Below are 19,893 nucleotides of genomic sequence, written 5' to 3'. Positions count from 1 at the left end.
ATAGTAACAAAAACCCACAGTCGTCGGTTACATTGGATATTGGTGGTTGAATTTTTGTTTACCATTTGGTGTTTTAGGATTGCAAATATTGGTGTTTACTACATACACTGGTCGGTTGCGGTAGATCGCATCCGTTCTCTGGCGTACAACATAAAAAATAATCTTTGGAAAAAACATTTGGTGAACAAATAGAAATAAAATTTTGAGAAAATTTTCTATATAAATAAAATTTTTGGAAAATTTTCTATAGAAATAAAATTTTGAGAAAATTTTCTATAGAAATAAAGTTTTGTTCAAATTTTCTATAGAAATAAAATTTGGAGAACATTTTTTATAGAAGTAAAATTTTGCCAAAATTTTCCATATAAATAAAATTTTGAGAAAATTTTCTATAGAAATAAAATTTGGAGAACATTTTTTATAGAAATAAAATTTTGCCAAAATTTTCCATATAAATAAAATTTTGAGAAAATTTTCTATAGAAATAAAATTTTGAGAAAGTTTTCTATAGAAATAAATTTTTGAAAAAAAATTTATAGAAATAAAATTTGGAGAATATTTTCTACAGTAATAAAATTTTGCTACACGCTCACAAAAAATCGCTTCTGTAACATATACTCCCAAACATATTTTGCTTCAAGCATATACATTTTTGGGTATTGCCCAAACATTTATATGTTTGATCTCTTCCAATATATAATATGTTTGAAAGCATATTGGTCTAAACAATATATGTTTGGGTAGTCTAAGTTCCAAACATTTTGTATTTTTGCATCCAAATTCAATAATATTGTCTTCCAAAAAACAATATGTTATTATGTGAACATATAATATGTTTGGAAGCATTTTGCACCGAAAAATATTATATGCTTAAAAAAATTCTCCCAAACAATATTGTGCTCAAAATTTTATTTATTTATTTATATATTTACAATCATAATGAATTATGAAAATAAACAGGTAATATAGGTGCTAACAACATAGGTTTTCGACCTGAATGCTGCCTAATTGTATATTCCCCCACATCTTTCTCACTTCCACGAGATTTTTTAGTTCTTAGCACCTTTTTCTGTAATACAAACATTGTAGAAGAAATTATTCAATTGTATGATTTTTTTTTATTTTAATTTTACCTTTTGCCGGACGGGGATTCGAACAGCGGACCACACAGTTTGTAAGGATCAAAGAAGTAGCTGATCAATTGCCCAAGGAAAAATAAAATGTTAATTTTGTAATAACAAGCAACAACCACCAACTTAATTCAATATCGCTCCCTGTTAAATAGCGCTCCAAGCTACTAAACACATATATGTTTATAGGCTATTTCTAAATTAATATATGTTTGCATCCAAGCATATTATATTTACAAACATTTTATGTCCCAAACATAATATGTTCTAACATATTAACATATATGTCCCAAACATGTTATGCTAGTTTATGAACATTATATGCTTGCACTCAAAAATATTGTGTTTAAAAATTTGTGTTCCAAACATATAATGTTTATAGCCAAACATATGAAAAACAGTCTTTTTCATCCGTGTATAGAAATAAAATGCTTACAAAATTTTCTATAGAAATACAATGTTGACAAAATTTTCTATAGAAAAAAAAATTTACAAAATTTTCTATAGAAATAAAATAGTGAGGAAAGTTTCTATAGAAATAAAATTTTGAAAAAATTTTCTATAAAAATAAATTTTTACAAAATTTTCTATAGAAAAAAAAAAAATTAACAAACTTTTCTATAGAAATAAAATTTTGAGAAAATTTTCTGTAGAAATAAAATTTTCTATAGAAAAAAAATTTCAAAAAAAAAGTTCTATAGAAATAGAATTTTGTCAGAATTTTCTATAGAAATAAAAATTTTACAAAATTTTCTATAGAATTAAAATTTTGAAAATTTTTTCTATTGCAATAAAATTTTGTCAACATTTTCTATAGAAATAAAATTTTTATAAAATATTCTATACACGCAAAGAAAAAAACAAACGTTTGGAAAACGTGTACCGAAAACGTTGTTCTTTTGTTAGAGTTTTTTGAAATTCTTCGAAAATTTTAAACTTTTATCACCAAAAAAATTTGTTTGTTACAAAAATTTTTATTTTTTCAAAAAAAAAAAAAAAAAATATTTTTGAACCAACAACACAGTCCATTTCGTTTATATCAAGCACTGTTCTTTTCTGACTTTAAGTCTTTAATAAGCCACATTTTACAGTTCATAGTAAAAATTTGAACATCTTTTCGGAATCTTTCGAACATATCTGGAATATATGTAAAAAACAAAAAAACTTTTTGGAGTTCGGTCAAAGCAGGGCTCGAACCCACGACCCTTGGTATGCAAGGCGGACTTAGCAACCACTGCTCCACGGTGCCCAACTAAATGTTTGTTTCTGTTAAAAAAAGCTTGTTTAATCGGCTCGTGGGCGCCTCAAGCTATGCTATATTAATATAACATATATGGATAGTTAGCTATTGATGACAATAACAGCTACGTAGCTCAGTGGATAGAGTTCTGGCTTACAAATTGCATAGTCCGCGGTTCGATTCTCCGTCCAGGCGAAAGGTAACATTTTAAAAATTTATAAAATCGTATAATTTCTTCTACATTGTTTGTATTACAGAAAAAGGCGCTAAGAACTAAAAAACCTCGTGGAAGTTAGAAAGATGTGAGAGAAGATGCAATTAGCCAGAAAAGATTGTTTTTTGAGTTAGTCTTTATGAAATTGTTTTTACATCCTGGAAAAGAGTAAACGTTTATCACAAACAGTATATACTTTTCTTCCCAATAAACTTCCTTACAGCGAAAAGCAAATTCGAAACGAACTTTGTTTGTCTAAAATTTCGTTTGGGAGGAAAGAATTATTTTTTTACGTGTAGAAATACAATTTTAAGAAAATTTTCTGGTAGTTTTCTGGCGAAATATTCTCCAAACTGTCGTAGATTATTTTTGGCTCAAGTGGCAACCGTACTTCACACGCTACACATGGATTGTCCGCAGAATCTTGGCCCACTCCCAGAAAATCACTGTCTTGAGATGTTTGATATGTGCTAATGGCAACCTTATGCTCCAAAGTTTTCAAGTCGCAAAATTCCAAGGAATTAGGATATGTCGTTTTGGTGGCCATTAGCGGTTGAACTGATCGGAAGAACAACTGAGTGTAGACTACCTTCATGAAAGTCGTCTTGGAGTGAACTACGACCTATCTTGAATTCACCATATCATCTGATAAACACTGGTCCTTGACATACGTTCATCGCCAAAAATTGAATTAAGTTCATCGATGCTCGATGTTCATGCTTTAATTACAAGTTTTTCGGCCAGATGAATCTTTTAAGGTATGGTTAACAACACACCTATCGTTTGTATTTCAAAAAGTTCTGGGTCCGCATAACGTCGAAAATGTCAAGCTTTAAGATAGATCTGTCAATTGGCAGATCGCAATACTAGGGTTGCCCAATCGCGCCAAATAAAATACACTGTTTCATATCACCAAAAAATGCAATTAAAAGGTTCCATCAATTGAATTAAATTGATTTGGTTAAAGGAAATAAAATAAGTTCTACGATTCTTTTAAAATGTTGATTTAAAATTAAATTAAACAAAATTAAGTTTAACACAAAAATGTTATGAAATGCCCCGTATACTAAATGGTTTTTGGTATGGTGTGATTTAGCATAGATGTGAATTCACTAGAAAAGTTCTAAAAACGTCCATCCATCGTACAAGGATGCAATTAAAATTTTGCGAATGAAACTCAAATAGCTTTGATGCAATTGCTGATAATGTGTTATTGTTGTAGTTGTAGTTTAGTGCCTCTTGTAGGAGAAGTCACCCATGCAACCTGCTGTTGCACCATCTGTAGCAAATGATGCCACGTTTGTCGGTCCCGATGTTGTTGATGTTGAGGTTATTTGGCTGTTGTATTACCACAATATCTCACGTTGACTATCTCTAGAAAGCAACAACCGAAATTTGACTTAATTCTTATTCACTTTAACGCTACATCATCATCATCATCATTTAGCAGCGAACTTTAGGGTAAGAAAGAAACATTTTCGATTGCCAAATGGCCAAATTATAAGTTGGGTACAATTTACATTAGCTGGTGTATATATATAATATATGTCGTGGCTCGAAAACAGTGATTTCGATGGGGTTTCTCCAGAAGGTGTTTCAAAGTAAATGGGCCAAAAGACAAAAGAACCATTTTCGTGCAGCGTGTAATGGCTTTGTCGACCATTTGAAGGTCATAATTGGTGCCAATGGTAATCCATTCGAACTATTCTATAGTGATTCTAAAATTGCATGCTATTTCCAACATTTTGCTGTGTTAAACAATAAAATTATACAAGTAAAAAGGGACTTAAGTTCGACTTAAGTGGTCCGAATCTTAAATACCCACCGCCATGAATGAAAACTCTTCGTTGGACTACATGAAAATATATAGAATTTCAGGTGGATTTGATGACAGATATTCTGACAAACAAACATATATACCAACGCATGGGCATCGGAAGACTCAACACATGGTGGCTATACCAAAACATGGACCGCATGGATATGGATCCACAATTGTACCAATTAAAACATAGACTGACTTAAAATACCTCTAGTTTTGAAGCAAATCGGATTAAAAGTGCGACCGCAGGAGCCATAAATAATCTTCCAAAATTGAGAGAAAATTTTAGCAAAAAAATACCAAACAAAAAATCTTAGTTTTCAAAATTTTATTTCTAGAGAAAATTTTGTAAAAAATTATTTTATAGAACATTTTTTCAAAATCTTATTTCTGTAGAAAATTTTGTCAAAATTTTATTTCTATAAATTTTTTTGTCAAATATTTATTTCTATAAAATTTTTTGCCAAAATTTTAATTCTATAGAAAACTAGCGTAACCCGGCCCGCTTCGCTGCGCCTTCCGAAGCGTATTTGGAGGAACATTTTGCGTTAACTTAGTCAACTATATCCTTCGTGCTGAAAACAAATTCGAAAAGATTTGAATTCTTTTAAACAAATCGGACCACTTGATTTTTCGTTTATAGGTACAAATGCGGCGGGAGAGGGTGTACCTTCTATATTTCTTGTGAATTTTAAGTGTGGTTTGTCAAGGAACATATCTGAAAATTAAGCAATATATTATAATAACATACAAAGAATTACTGTTTCCCATCCAATAAATCGGGAAAAGCAAAAATAGTAAAAAATTTTACCACATTAACATTTGCCAAAATGTTGGAAAATGATGCACCCTCTACGTTGGCTGCCAATTTCATGTAAATTTAAGTTCTTTACTAAAAAGAAGTCTGGCAGAAGCCTGTGCGAAAATCATATAATTTACTATAATAATTTACGGACAACACTCTACTTTCACTTTAAGAAAAAAAAAGGACAAAAGGGAACCCTCCCCCCACCTTCGCGCCACTTCGACCTGATATCGGACTATCACGTACCCTATATTAATTTCGCAACTACTCAATGGTCCCTATAAATTCTATCGAAGTAAATCGACAAAGTTTATTTCAATTTTCCCCTTCCCCAATCAGATATCGAAAAATCATGTATAAATTTAATCACCTCCCACGTTCCCTGTAAATTTCAAGTAGATCGGCGATGTTTAAATTTTGCTCTATTGTTTTAAAGGGACGTCACTTTCCCCGATACTATGTCGACAAACACCGTAGTGAATAGCACCCCTAACCTTCCCTGAAAATTCTTAAAACTTTCCTTCAAGTGTGGGGCAAGGAAGGTTGCCTCTTCGTTCATAACCTTCCCCCACTGCCTATGTAAATTTCAAGAACACGTAAGAATTGTTGTTTTTTTGTAGTTTTAGAGGAGGACCTCCTTCCCGACTAAATATTGAAAAGTGATGTAGCGTATCTTTTGTAAACGTCCCAGAAAATGTCAAGCAAATTATAAGCCTAAAAGTACGGCTTCTCTTCCGTCCCAATATCACAAAATCAGGTATCAACTATTAATATCGTAACCTCTCCCCAGTCCTCTGTAAATTTCAAGTAACTCGGGAAAAGTTTAATTGTTTCTCTGTATGTACTTAAGAGAAGCGGATGTCTCCCTATGCCCTTTTATTTTTATTAAAAAATCAGGAACCTGATATAAATTTCATAACCTCACCCATTTTTTCCGTAAAATTTCAGTCGGGGAAGTTTAGTTTTGTTTTCACTGTACTTAAAAAAAAAAAAAGTCGGGCAAATGGGTGGTCCTCCTCCCCGACCAAATATAGCAAAATAATGTAGCGGATTTTTGTCTAGATGACAACCCCAACATTCAATAAAAATTTCAAGCAAATCGCATAATTTTATTCCAAGTTTCAAAAAGTAGGGCAAAGGGGAGGTCCCCCTCCCCGTCCACATATGAACTCATCAGGTCCCCATATTAATTCCATAACCTCACCGCATGTTCTTTGTAAATCTCAGATAATTTAGAGAATTTTAGTTTTTTCACTGTACTTTAAAAAAAGTCGAACAAAGGGGAGGTCCCGGATCTTTGTCTAGATGCCAACCCCAATCCTAAATGAAAATTTCAAGCAAATCGGTCAACTTTGGTCCAATTTTCAAAAAGTCCGACGGAGGGGAGGTCCCCCTCCGCGACCAGGTGTCAAAATGAGGTACCCTATGAGGTACCCTATTTTCACCACATGAACGCCCCCTACGAAATCTGAAAGTTTCAAGTAAATCGGTTCAGCCGTTTTGGAGACAACTGGGAACATACAAACAAACAAACAAACAAAACAAACAAACAAATAAACAAACAAACAAAACAAACAAACAAACAAATAAACAAACATAGATTGAATTTTATATATATAGACTAGCGTAACCCGGCCCGCTTCGCTGCGCCTTCCTAAGCATATTTGGAGGAATATTTTGTGTTAACTTAGTCAACTATATCCTTCGTGCTGAAAACAAATTCGAAAAGATTTGTATTCTTTTAAACAAATCGGACTACTTGATTTTTCGTTTATAGGTACAAATACGGCGGGAGAGGGTGTACCTTCTTCTATATTTCTTGTGAATTTTAAGTGTGGTTTGTCAAAGAAAGGTATCCTTCTCCTCAACATATCTGAAAATTAGGCACTATATTATAATAACATACAAAGAATTACTCTTTCCCATCCAATAAATCGGAAAAAGCAAAATTAGTAAAAAATTTTACCACATTAACATTTGCTAAAATGTTGGAAAATGATGCACCCTCTACGTTGGCTGCCAAATTCATGTAAATTTAAGTTCTTTACTAAAAAGAAGTCTGGCAGAAGCCTGTGCGAAAATCATACAATTATGTACCGAGTTCCCATTTACGGACAACCCTCTACTTTCAATTTAAGAAAAAGAAGGACAAAAGGGAACCCTCCCCCCACCTTCGCTCCACTCCGACCTGATATCGGTCTATCACGTACCCTATATTAATTTCGCAACTACTCAATGGTCCCTATAAATTCTATCGAAGTAAATCGACAAAGTTTATTTCAATTTTCCCCTTCCCCAACCAGATATCGAAAAATCATATACTAATTTAAAAATCATGTATAAATTTAATCACCTCCTCCCACGTTCCCTGTAAATTTTAAAGTAGATCGGCGATGTTTAAATTTTGCTCTATTGTTTTAAAGGGACGATACAATATCGACAAACACCGTAGTGAATAGCACCCCTAACCTTCCCTGAAAGTTCTTGAAACTTTCCTTCAAGTGTGGGGCAAGGAAGGTTGCCTCTTCGTTCATAACCTTCCCCCACTGCCTATGTAAATTTCAAGAAAACTTTCTCTCCTTAGTCGCCTTTCTCTTCCCTTTGGAACTTTCGGCGGATCTAGTGTTCGATGATCTTAAGCGCTGTGATAAAAGACGCGTAGCTTGCAAATCGAAGAACGTAAGTCAAATTAACAAAAAGTCGGGCAAGGGGGAGGTACCTCTCCACGACCGGATATAACAAAAGGGAGTACCTTTTTCTACCAAATTATCATATTTTACCTTCGGTTCAACCGTTTGCGAGTTCAGGCAAATCTGAAAACGTAAGTCCAATTCTAAAAAAATCGAGCAAGGGGGTGGTACCCCCACCCCTCGGGCCAGAAATATAAAAATGATTTACCCTATTTCTACTACATGATCATCCTTTACCTTCTCTTAAAATTTCAAATAAATCGGTTCAGCCGTTTCCGATTTCAAGCAAATCGGAAAATTTGAGCTCTATTTTCAAAAAGTCGCTTAAGGGGGAGGTACCCCCTCCCGACCAAATTTCGAAAAAAAAAATTTGCGAATCTTTGTCTAGGGATCACCACTTACTATCCCAGAAAATTTCGTGCAAATCGGTCAACTTTGGTCTAATTTTCAAAAAGTCGGACAAAGGGGTGGTTCCTCTCCGCGACCATATGTCAAAAAATGAGGTACCCTATTTTCAGCACATGAGTGCCCCCCACGATCTCTGAAAGCTTCAAGTAAATCGGTTCAGCCGTTTTCGCGCCAACCCGGAACATACAAATAAACAAACAAACAAATAAACAAACATAATTTGAATTTTATATATATAGATAGAAAATCCTTTGTGCCATTATATTTAGGTCAATATTCAATTTCGAATGGTTTCAGATTTTATGCCAAAATTCGATTCGCTTTATTGATATCTGTTAAGCTATCTGATTTCATTGAGTTCGTAAAAATAAGGATTTTTTTTTCAACTGCCTACTATCAGTTGTCATCAACACCGATATTACATTTCAAGCCATACAATATGTGAATTGCATTAAAAAGAAATTTAAGATTTTTTTAAAATGTTTTTTTTTTTTATCATTTTAAAGGTTTCAATTGCCATAACTGCCAGTGACACCACTTTGCATTATCCGCATACGAAATTCTAGTGGAGCACCACTTTTGCATGCTAGATGCTAGAGACGACTTTTGCCTCCCATATTCTATGAGCAGACAGTTAAGTCGATAAATAACAAGACCAGACATTCAATTTTCGTTTCGATTATGCAATGGAATCAAATTATTATAGCCTTCAAATGCATATGGAATCCATAAAGTGCCTCACTAGGTACCCTCCTACCCACCAACTACACTCAAGTCCTCTATTAAAGAGGGACTATAAACTATAAACCGTCCCTCTAAAGTGATTCAGTAGATGACTGAGAGTCTATTTTCTATCATTACTTAGTCTAAGAAAAGTGCGTTCCTTGCAAAGATGGTCCATACACTGAAAGAAGAGATTTCATTGCTGAGGAATGAAATTTAAGTTAAACGAAGTTTTCTTTTGAAGCTATGGAATTTCCTTTAGGTGCACAAAAAAGTATATACCCATCGAAACCTTTAATTACCAAATAATCGTGGAGGTAGCCTTGCGGAAATTGGTAGGAACTTACTATTAAATTGAAATCTTGAAATATTGGTCAACATTTTATTTCAATAGAAAATGTTTGTAAATATTTTATTTCTATAGAAAGTGTTTCCAAAAATTTATTTATACAGAAAATTTTGCCAAATTTTCTTTATATAGAACATTTTTTCAAAATTGTATTTCAATAAAAAATTTTGCCAAAATTTTATTTCCACAGAATCTTTTATTTTTATAGAAAATGTTGTCAAAATTTTATTTCCATAGAAATTTTTTGTCAACATTTTATTTCTATAGCAAATTTTGTCAAAAAAATGTTATTTCTATAGAAAGTTTTGTCAAAATTTTATTTCCTTAGCAAATTTTGTCAAAATTCAATTTTCATAGAAAACTATGTAAAAATTTAATTTCTATTGAAAATTTTGTCAAAATTTTTTTTTCTACAGAAATATTTTGTCAAAATTTTATTTCCATAGCAAATTTTGTCAAATTTTTTTTCTGTAGAAAATTTTGTCAACATTTTTTTCTGTACAAAATTTTGTCAAAATTTTTTTCTGTAGAAAATTTTGTCAAAATTTTATTTCTGAAGAAAATTAAGTCAACATTTTATTTCTATAAAAAATTTTGTCAAAATGTTGCTTTCATAAAAAATTTTGTCAAAATTTTATTTCCATAAAAAAATGACAAAACTTTATTTCTATAGAAAATTTTGTCAAAATTTTTTTTCTTTAGAAAATTTTGTCAAAATTTTATTTCTTTGGAAAATTTTGTCAAAATTTTATTTCGCTAGAACATTTTGTCAACATTTTCTATAGAAATAAAATGTTGACAACATTTGTATAGAAATAAAATTTTATTTCTATAGAAAATTTTGTCAAAATTTTATTTTTGTAGAAAATTTTGTTAAAATTTTATTTCTATAGAAAATTTTGTCAACATTTTATTTCTATAGAAAATTTTGTCAAAATTTTATTTTTGTAGAAAATTTTGTCAAAATTTTATTTTTGTAGAAAATTTTGTCAAAATTTTATTTCTGTAGAAAATTTTGTCAACATTTTATTTATACAGAAAATTTTGTCAAAATTTTATTTCTATAGACCAAAGTTTTATTTTTATATAAAATTTTGTCAAAATTTTATTCCTCTAGAAATTTTTGTCACACTTTTATTTCTATAGAATTTTTTAGCAAAATTTTATTTCAACATTTTATTTCAATAAAAATTTTGTCAAAATTTTATTTCTGTAGAAAATTTTGGCAAAATTTTATTTCCATAGAAAATTTTGTCAAAATTTTATTTTTATAGAAAATTTCGTGAAAATTTTTTTCCATAGCAAATTTTGTCCAAATTTTATTTCCATAAAAAATTTTGTCAAAATTTTTTTTTGTCAAAATTTTATTTTTGTAGAAAATTTTTTCAAAACTTTATTTCTATAAAAAAAAATTAGTCGAAATTTTATTTCTATAGAAAATTTTGTCAAAATTTTATTTCTATAGACAATTTTGTCAAGATTTTATTTTTATAGAAAATTTTGTCAAAATTTTATTTCTCTAGAAATTTTTGTCAAACTTTTATTTCTATAGAAATTTTTATCAAAATTTTATTTCTATAGAAATTTTTATCAAAATGTTATTTCCATAGAAAATCTCGTCAATATTTTATTTTAATAAAAATTTTGTCAAAATTTTACTTCTGTAGAAAATTTTGTCAAAATTTTATTCCTCTAAAAATTATTGTCAAACTTTTATTTCTATAGAAATTTTTATCAAAATTTTATTTCTGTAGAAAATTTTGGCAAAATTTTATTTCCATAGAAAATTTTGTCAGAATTTTAGTTTTATAGAAAATTTTGTCAACATTTTATTTCTATAGCAAATTTTATCAAAAAAATGTTATTTCTATAGAAAGTTTTGTCAAATTTTGTCAAAATTCAATTTTCATAGAAAACTATGTAAAAATTTAATTTCTATTGAAAATTTTGCCAAAATTTTATTTCCACAGAAATTTTTTTCAAAATTTTATTCCCATAGCAAATTTTGTCAAAATTTTTTTTCTGTAGAAAATTTTGTCAAAATTTTTCCTATAGAAAATTTTGTCAACATTTTATTTCTGTAGAAAATGTTGTCAAGATTTTATTTTTATAGAAAATTTTGTCAAAATTTTGTTTCTATAGAAAATTTTGTCAAAATTTTATTTCTATAGAAAATTTTGTCAAAATTTTATTGCTCTAGAAATTTTTGTCAAACTTTTATTTCTATAGAAATTTTGTCAAAATTTTATTTCTGTAGAAAATTTTGGCAAAATTTTATTTCCATAGAAAATTTTGTCAACATTTTATTTTTATAGAAAATTTTGTCAAAATTTTATTTCTATAGAAAAATTTGTCAAAGTTTTTTTTATAGAAATTTTTATCAAAATTTTATTTCTATAGAAAAATTTTGCCAAATTTTCTTTATATAGAACATTTTTTCAAAATTGTATTTCAATAGAAAATTTTGCCAAAATTTTATTTCCAAAGAATCTTTTATTTTTATAGAAAATGTTGTCAAAATTTTATTTCCATAGAAATTTTTGTCAACATTTTATTTCTATAGCAAATTTTGTCAAAAAATGTTATTTCTATAAAAAGTTTTGTCAAAATTTTATTTCCTTAGCAAATTTTGTCAAAATTCAGTTTTCATAGAAAACTATGTAAAAATTTAATTTCTATTTATAGAAAATTTTGTCATAATTTTATTTCCATAGAAAAATTTGTCAAAGTTTTTTTTATAGAAAATTTTGTCAAAATGTTATTTCAATAGAAATTTTTATCAAAATTTTATTTCTATAGAAAATTTCGTCAAAATTTTATTTCAATAAAAATTTTGTCAAAATTTTATTTCTGTAGAAAATTTTGGCAAAATTTTATTTCCATAGAAAATTTTGTCAAAATTTTATTTTTATAGAAAATTTTGTCAAAATGTTATTTCTAGAAAATTTTGTCCAAATTTTATTTCTTTTGAATATTTTGTCAATTTTTTTTCTATAGAAAATTTTGTCAAAATTTTATTTCTATAGAAAATTTTATTTCTACAGAAAATTTGTGGTTTGCTGTGTACAGCCCATCGTTTCATCGCTTGTCACAAATTCGGATTTAGTTGATCTTTAAGAAAGGGGAATTTTGTTTATCTAAAATTTCTTTCCAGATGAAATTAGTATTTCTTTGAGTGTATGGATAAGGATTATAGGATATCATCACAGTCATAACAAATCAAGCAATCATCTCAGTTACCAGTTTTATCCATTCATTTTTCCAAACTGCCACAGCCGTTACTTCAATTGATGCATGGGGCGGAGGATGATGATGATGATGAGGCTGTCGATGCCAACCAAAGACTAGAAGAATGCAGATGCAGATATTGATGAACTAATGTCAATACATGGCTGATGGTGGTGATGATGCGGATGCGGATGACGAGGATTCGTTAATGCAGGATACTCACTTTCTTTACTTAGGAAAATGAAGTTGCTGATGAAGCTGCTTTGGGTCTATAAATATAGCCCCCAGTTTTTCCTAAAATCCTGATTGTCTGTCCCCCAAATGCTTCCCATTGGCTTCACGATATGCTTGTTGTGTTCTAAAGTACTGATGCTGTTTATTCCTGCTGTTGTCATTGTCCATTTCCAATGATTATGATTACATAATGAACGAATATATCGCCTCCTCATCAGATTTCTCCCCACGATCCATACTGGCACTGAGGCTGCTGGTGGTGGTCTTGGTAATGGTGGCAATTGCATTGGCATTCATCAACTCTGCGTTCGCATTCCTTGTGGTCTTGCCCTATGGATGCTTGGTGTAGTTGTTTAAGGACATGTCATTGGTTGTCACACTATGCGTATTGATATCCTTGCTGCGGTCATGTATACCCCGGTCATGCTGTGACTTCTTTCGGGCATTTTGGTTTTTCAACTGAAACAAGAGTAAGAGTGATTACAATGGAAGGATGAGGATATCATGTCATTTAAGAGTGTATGAGAATGAGGTTAATGATAAATAAAGTATTTTAATCGAATATTAATTACACTTTACACCAAAAAGGATGTCATGCGAATGTGCGAAGAAACAACTGAAAGTGAAATAAATTGGAAGTCCAAAGTTCTGGGGGTATACATAATTTTATTAAAAGAGAAATAGAAAAAAACAGCAAGTATATTTCTATAGAAAAGTTTGTCAATATTTTATTTCTATAGAAAATGTTGTCAAAATTTTATTTCTATAGAAAATTTTGTCAAAATTTTATTTGTGTAGAAATTTTGGCCAAAATTCTATTTCTATAGAAAATTTTGTCAAAATTTTATTTTGTTGTTGTTTTTTTATTTCAGCTTAAAACCATACATTGACTAAACTACAAGTGTAGCTTAACCAACAGAGGAAAATAATGTTTGTCTAATTTATAATTTATTTCGGCATAAGCGGCTATCATGCAAAACCTTTTTTCGGAAGGTTCAAGTGTGGTTCATTGTTGGCTTTATTCTGATAATTGGTTGATAGTTTTGCTGCAAGTAGAGGATGCTGATGAGGAATGTGGTAATTCCGAAACGTGCGTCCATCCAACCATCTTGCAGTCTATAGGGCTTTGCCCAAATAAATTTGACAAACATTCTTTTCCTCTGTTGGTTAAGCTGCACTTGGCTAAACTAATGTATGGTTTTAAGATGAAATAAAAAAACAACAACAATGCTTAAAGAACAAAACCAACAATAACAAAACAAAACGAATGGAAATTTTATTTTGATAGAAAAAAGACAGCGAAGAAAATCCTTGAAAACGTTTCTGACGAAGCCAACCGATATATCGGAAAATAAAAAAACAAGAAACCAACATTTTCAAGTTTAATTTATAGACCTACAGCCGAGATTATGAGATAAAAAATTATAACAATTAAAATCAAAAGGTCAACAATATCAACAACAAAATTTTATTTGTATAGAAAATTTTGTCTAAATTTTATTTCTATAGAAAATTTTGTCTAAATTTTATTTCTATAGAAATTTTGATTAAAATTTTGTTTGTATGTAGAACATTTTGTCAAAATTTTATATTTATAGATAATTTCTTCAAAATTTTATTTCTATAGCAAATTTGGTTAAAATTTTATTCCTATAGAAACTTTTGTCAAAATTTTATTTTAGAAATTTTTTTCAAAATTGTATATCTATTGAAAATTTTCTCAAAATTTTATTTCTATTGAAAATTTTGTAAAAATTTTATTTCCATGGAATTTTGTGTCAAAATTTTATTTCTACAGAAAATTTTGTCACAATGTTATTTCTATAGAAAACTTTGTCAAAATTTTATTTCTATAGGAAATTTTGTAAAAATTTTATTTCCATCGAAATCTTTGCAAAGGTTATTTCTATAAATAGTTTTGTCAACATTTTATTTTTATGGAAAATTTTGTCAAAATTTTATTTCTATAGAAAATTTTGTCAAAATTTTATTTCTATATAATAGTTTGTCAAAATTTTATTTCTATAGAAAAAGGTGTAACAATTTAAGTTCTATAAAAAAATGTATTTTTATAAAAACTTTATTTCAATTAAAAATTTTGTAAAAATGTTATTTCTATAGAAAACTTTGTAAAAATTTTATTTCGATAGAAAGTTTTGTCAAAATTTTATTTCCATGGAAAACTTTGCAAAAGTTTATTTCCATAGAAATTTTTGTCCATTTTGTTCTATGGGATTTTCTATAGAATTTTTTTTCTATAGAAAATTTTGTCAAAATTTTATTTCTATATAAAATTTTTGTCAAAATTTGATTTCCAAATAAACCTTAGTCAAGATATCCTTTTTTTATACAATTTTGTAGATTTTTTTCTATCGAAAATTTTGCAAAAATTTTTTTCTTCAGAAAATTCTGTCAAAATTTAATTTCTATAGAATTTTTGTTAAATTTTTATTTCTATAAAACGTTTTGTCAAAATTTTATTTCTATAGAAATTTTCGTAAAATTTTATTACTATTGAAAATTTTGTCAAAATTTTATTTCTATAGATCATTTAGTCAAAATTTTATTTCTATAGAAAGTTTTGTCCAAATTTCATTTCTATAGAAATTTTCGTAAAATTTTATTTCAAAATTTTATTTCTATAGAAAATTTTGTCAAAATTTTGTTTCTATAGAAAATTTTGTCGAAATTTTATTTCTATAAAAAATTTTGTCGAAATTTTATTTCTATAAAAAATTTAGTCCAAATTTTATTTTTGTAGAAAATTTTGTGAAAATTTTATATCTTTAAGAAATTGTGTCAAAATTTTATTTCTATAGAAAATTTTGACAAAATTTTATTTCTATGGAAAATTTTACCAAAATTTTATTTTTCATTGGGATTTTCGTTTGAATGGAAAAAAATATTTTTTGCATGTAGCAACAACCGCATGTACATCTATTCGAGGCAAAAGAAGGGTCGCCATATTTGCACTAATCATCCATTTTCCCTAGGGATTACAAAATTGTGGTTTATGATGGAATTTCGATTAAGTATCACTAATAAAATGGAGTTTTATGCAAATATTGACTGCAATACAAACATGGTATTGTATATTAAATCTCTTTTAATGTGGGTCTTATGTCTGCTGCTTTTTTTGTGATTTTATTCAATTACGAGTAAATTACATTCATTATTTAAGAAAATCCCTCACATTTATATCGCTTGGGTCGCTTGACATTTGATAAAGACATTTCCTTTGAAGTGGCATTAAAATCCGATTTGAAAAATTTTTGCATTTTGTGATTGTATGTCGGTGTTTTGTTTTTGTATTTTTGTGGTTTGCGGTTAAAGTTCATCAGCAACCATGGAAGAGAATTTGTTATTCTATCATGATGAAGGTTATTTTTTAATTGAAAAAATTAAAAAAAAAAAACAAAAATAAATAAATAAAAAATTAACAAACAAACCAAAATGACAAACAAAAAATCCCAGGGATAACAACGTGTTATCATCATGCATCCTCTTTGAACACAGAGTAATTGAGAAGGAGTATATAATCACACATACACACTCTCTGACTAACACATACATATAATATTATGAAAATTCCATTTGTGATATTTACCCTTTGTATGGTCTCCTCAAAATTCTGATGAGGTTCAACTCGTTTCATGGTTCCACAGCTTTTTATCTTCTCCGAAGTCTGTAATGAAAGAAAAAACAGAATAACACTAGAATGAGCTGGAAGATATAAATGATTGTGATTATCATAAAGTTACGGAGAAAGTGAAACAAAGACCGAAATTGGAAAACCGAGTTGATTTGGCCAAAATTTTGGGTAGATTGGTCAACTTTTTTAGAAGATTTTAAAAAATATTCCTCTCCAACAACAGGCACTTCACAAAAATCCTCTAGAAATAAAATTTTGACAAAATTTTCTATAGAGATACAATTTTTGAAAAAAAATTTCTTTAGAGATAAAATCTTCTACAGAGATAACATTTTGACAAAATTTTTTATAGAGATAAAATGTTGAAAATTTTTGACAAAATTTTCTATAGAAATATAATTCTAATTTTGGCAAAAATTTTCTATATGAATAAAATTTTGACAAAATTTTTTATAGAAATAAAATTTTATCAAAATTTTCTTTAGAGATAAAATGTTGAAAAAATTTTCTATAGAAATAACATTTTGACAAAATTTTTTATGGATATAACATTTTGATAAAATTTTCTATAGAGATACAATTTTGGCAAAATTTTCTATATAAATAAACATTTGACAACATTTTCTATAGAAATAAATTTTAACAAAATATTCTATAGATATAAAATTTTGACAAAATTTTTTATAGAAATAAAATTTTAAAAAAATTTTCTGTAGAAATAAAATTTTGGCAAAATTTCCTATAGAAATAAAAAAAATTGACAAAATTTCTTATTGATTCAAAATTTTGATAAAATTTTGACGAAATGTTTTATAGAGATAAAATGTTGAAAAATTTTGACAAAATTTTCTATAGAAATAAAATTTGGTAAAACTTTCTTTAGAGATAAAATGTTGACAAAATTTTCTATAGAAATAAAATTTTGCAAAACTTGCTTTAGAGATAAAATGTTGACAAAATTTTCTATAGAAATAACATTTTGACAAAATTCTTTATAGAGATAAAATTTTGACAACATTTTTTATAGAGATAAAATTTTGATAAAATTTTCTATAGAGATACAATTTTGACAAAATTTTCTATATAAATAAACTTTTGACAACATTTTCTATAGAAATAAATTTTAACAAAATATTCTATAGAAATAAAATTTTGACAAAATTTTCTATAGAAATAAAATTTTGAGAACATTTTCTATAGAAATAAAATTTAGCAAAATTTCCTAAAGAAATAAAATTTTGACAACATTTCTTATAGATTTAAAATTTTGACAAAATTTTTTATAGAGATAAAATGTTGAAAAATTTTGACAAAATTTTCTATAGAAATAAAATTTTGTCAAAACTTTCTTAAGAGATAAAATGTTGACAAAAGTTTCTATAGAAATAAAATTTTGAGAAAATTTTTTATAGAAATAAAATTTTGACAAAATTTTTTATAGAAATAAAATTTTGACAAAATTTTTTATAGAAATAAAATTTTTACAAAATTTTCTATACAAATAAAATTCTTGCAAAATTTCTTATAGAGATAAAATTTTGACAAAATTTTCTAAAGAGATAAAATTTTAACAAAATTTCTTATAGAGATAAAATTTTGATAATATTTTCTAAAGAGATAAAATGTTGAAAAATTTTGACAAAATTTTCTATAGAAATAAAATTTTGTCAAAACTATCTTTAGAGATAAAATGTTGACAAAAGTTTCTATAGAAATTAAATTTTGAGAAAATTTTTTATAGAAATAAAATTTCGACAAAATTTTTTATAGAAATAAAATTTTGACAAAATTTTGGCAAAATTTCTTATAGAGATAAAATTTTGACAAAATTTTCTATATAAGTAACATTGTGACTACATTTTTTATAGAGATAACATTTTGACAAAATTTCCTATAGAGATAAAATTTTGACAAAATTTCTTATAGAAATAAAATTTTGATAATATTTTCTATAGAGATAAAATGTTGAAAAATTTTGACAAAATTTTCTATAGAAATAAAATTTTGTCAAAACTTTCTTTAGAGATAAAATGTTGACAAAATTTCTATAGAAGTAAAATTTTGACAAAATTTTTTATAGAAATAAAATTTTGACAAAATTTTCTATACAAATAAAATTTTGGCAAAATTTCTTATAGAGATAAAATTTTGACAACATTTTCTATAGAAGTAAGATTGTGACTAAATTTTTTATAGAGATAACATTTTGACAAAATTTCGTATAGAGATAAAATTTTGTCAAAATTTCTTATAGAGATAAAATTTTGATAAAATTTTCTATAGAGATAAAATGTTGAAAAATTTTGACAAAATTTTCTATAGAAATAAAATTTTGACTAAATGTTTTTTAGAGACAAAACTTTGACAAAAATTTTCTATAGAAATAAAATTTTGACAAATTTCTCTATAAGGATACAATTTTGACACAATTTTCTATAGAGATAAAATTTTGACAAAATTTTCTATAGAGATAAAATTTTGACAAAATTTTCTATAGAGATAAAATTTTGACAAAATTTTCTATAGAGATAAAATTTTGATAAAATTATATTTCATGTTAACTTAATTTTGGAACTTGTAAGTTATATGAAAAGATAATGTACAGTGGGAGAAAAGATGATTCAATTTGTAAGAGGAAATTTCCCAAATGTTTTCTCCATAAGGAGTTAGCATAAAGGGCCCAAAATTGAGTTATCTCTCCCAGCCAGATCTATACTAAAGGCTGTGGAAAGGTTCATTCGCCCGAACCCAAACATGTACAGTCCAGGCGTGTATAGATTTGTATCTGGCGTTTTCTTTTCAATGGCTCTATTAACCATGTTCCTTAATCTATATCTGTCCATAAAGCTCGAAAAATAATTGTATAATTAGATTTTGACAAAATTTTGAAAAAATTTTCTGTAGAGATAAAATTTTTGAACTTTCTATGGGTATGAAATTTTGACAACACTTTTTCTATAGAAATAAAATTTTGACAAAATTTTCTAAGGAAATAAAATTTTGCCAAATTTTTCTATAGAACTAAAATTTTGACAAAATTTTCCATGGAAATAAAATTTTACAAAATTTTCGTTAAAAATAATATTTCGACAAAATTTTATGTAGAAACAAAATTTTGAAAAATTTTCTGTAGACATAAAATTTTGACTAAAGATAACATTTTAACACAATTTTCTATAGAGAAAAAATTTTAACAAATTTTTCTATAGAGATAACATTTTGACAAAATGTTCTATTTAGATAAAATTTTGACAAAATTTTCTATGGAGATAAAATTTTGACAAAATTTTCTATGGAGATAAAATTTTGACAAAATTTTCTATGGAGATAAAATTTTGACAAAATTTTCTATGGAGATAAAATTTTGAAAAAATTTTCTATGGAAATAACATTTTGAC

At 27.4% G+C, this 19,893-nt stretch overlaps 1 protein-coding gene across 2 annotated transcripts in view; it reads right to left on the bottom strand.

Moving 5' to 3' along the window:
- Nucleotides 1–19,893, bottom strand: part of LOC142219645 (uncharacterized) — a 145,322-nt gene that overhangs the window by 40,546 nt on the left and 84,883 nt on the right. The window contains exons 5-6 of one of the 2 annotated variants that reach the window (XM_075288535.1): nt 16,451–16,528; nt 12,622–13,302 (exon numbers count right to left, since the gene is read on the bottom strand). In XM_075288535.1, the coding sequence (XP_075144650.1) occupies nt 13,174–13,302; nt 16,451–16,528 (207 nt within the window). In that variant the 3' untranslated portion in view covers nt 12,622–13,173. The remainder of the gene's footprint in view (nt 1–12,621; nt 13,303–16,450; nt 16,529–19,893) is intronic. The other variant, XM_075288540.1, reaches the window with a different exon arrangement.

The sequence above is a fragment of the Haematobia irritans genome, chromosome 1 (assembly GCF_050003625.1).
Source record: "Haematobia irritans isolate KBUSLIRL chromosome 1, ASM5000362v1, whole genome shotgun sequence".
Taxonomy (NCBI): domain Eukaryota; kingdom Metazoa; phylum Arthropoda; class Insecta; order Diptera; family Muscidae; genus Haematobia; species Haematobia irritans.
Note: the sequence above shows the minus strand (reverse complement) of the source record. Positions and strands in the feature narration are given on the sequence as shown.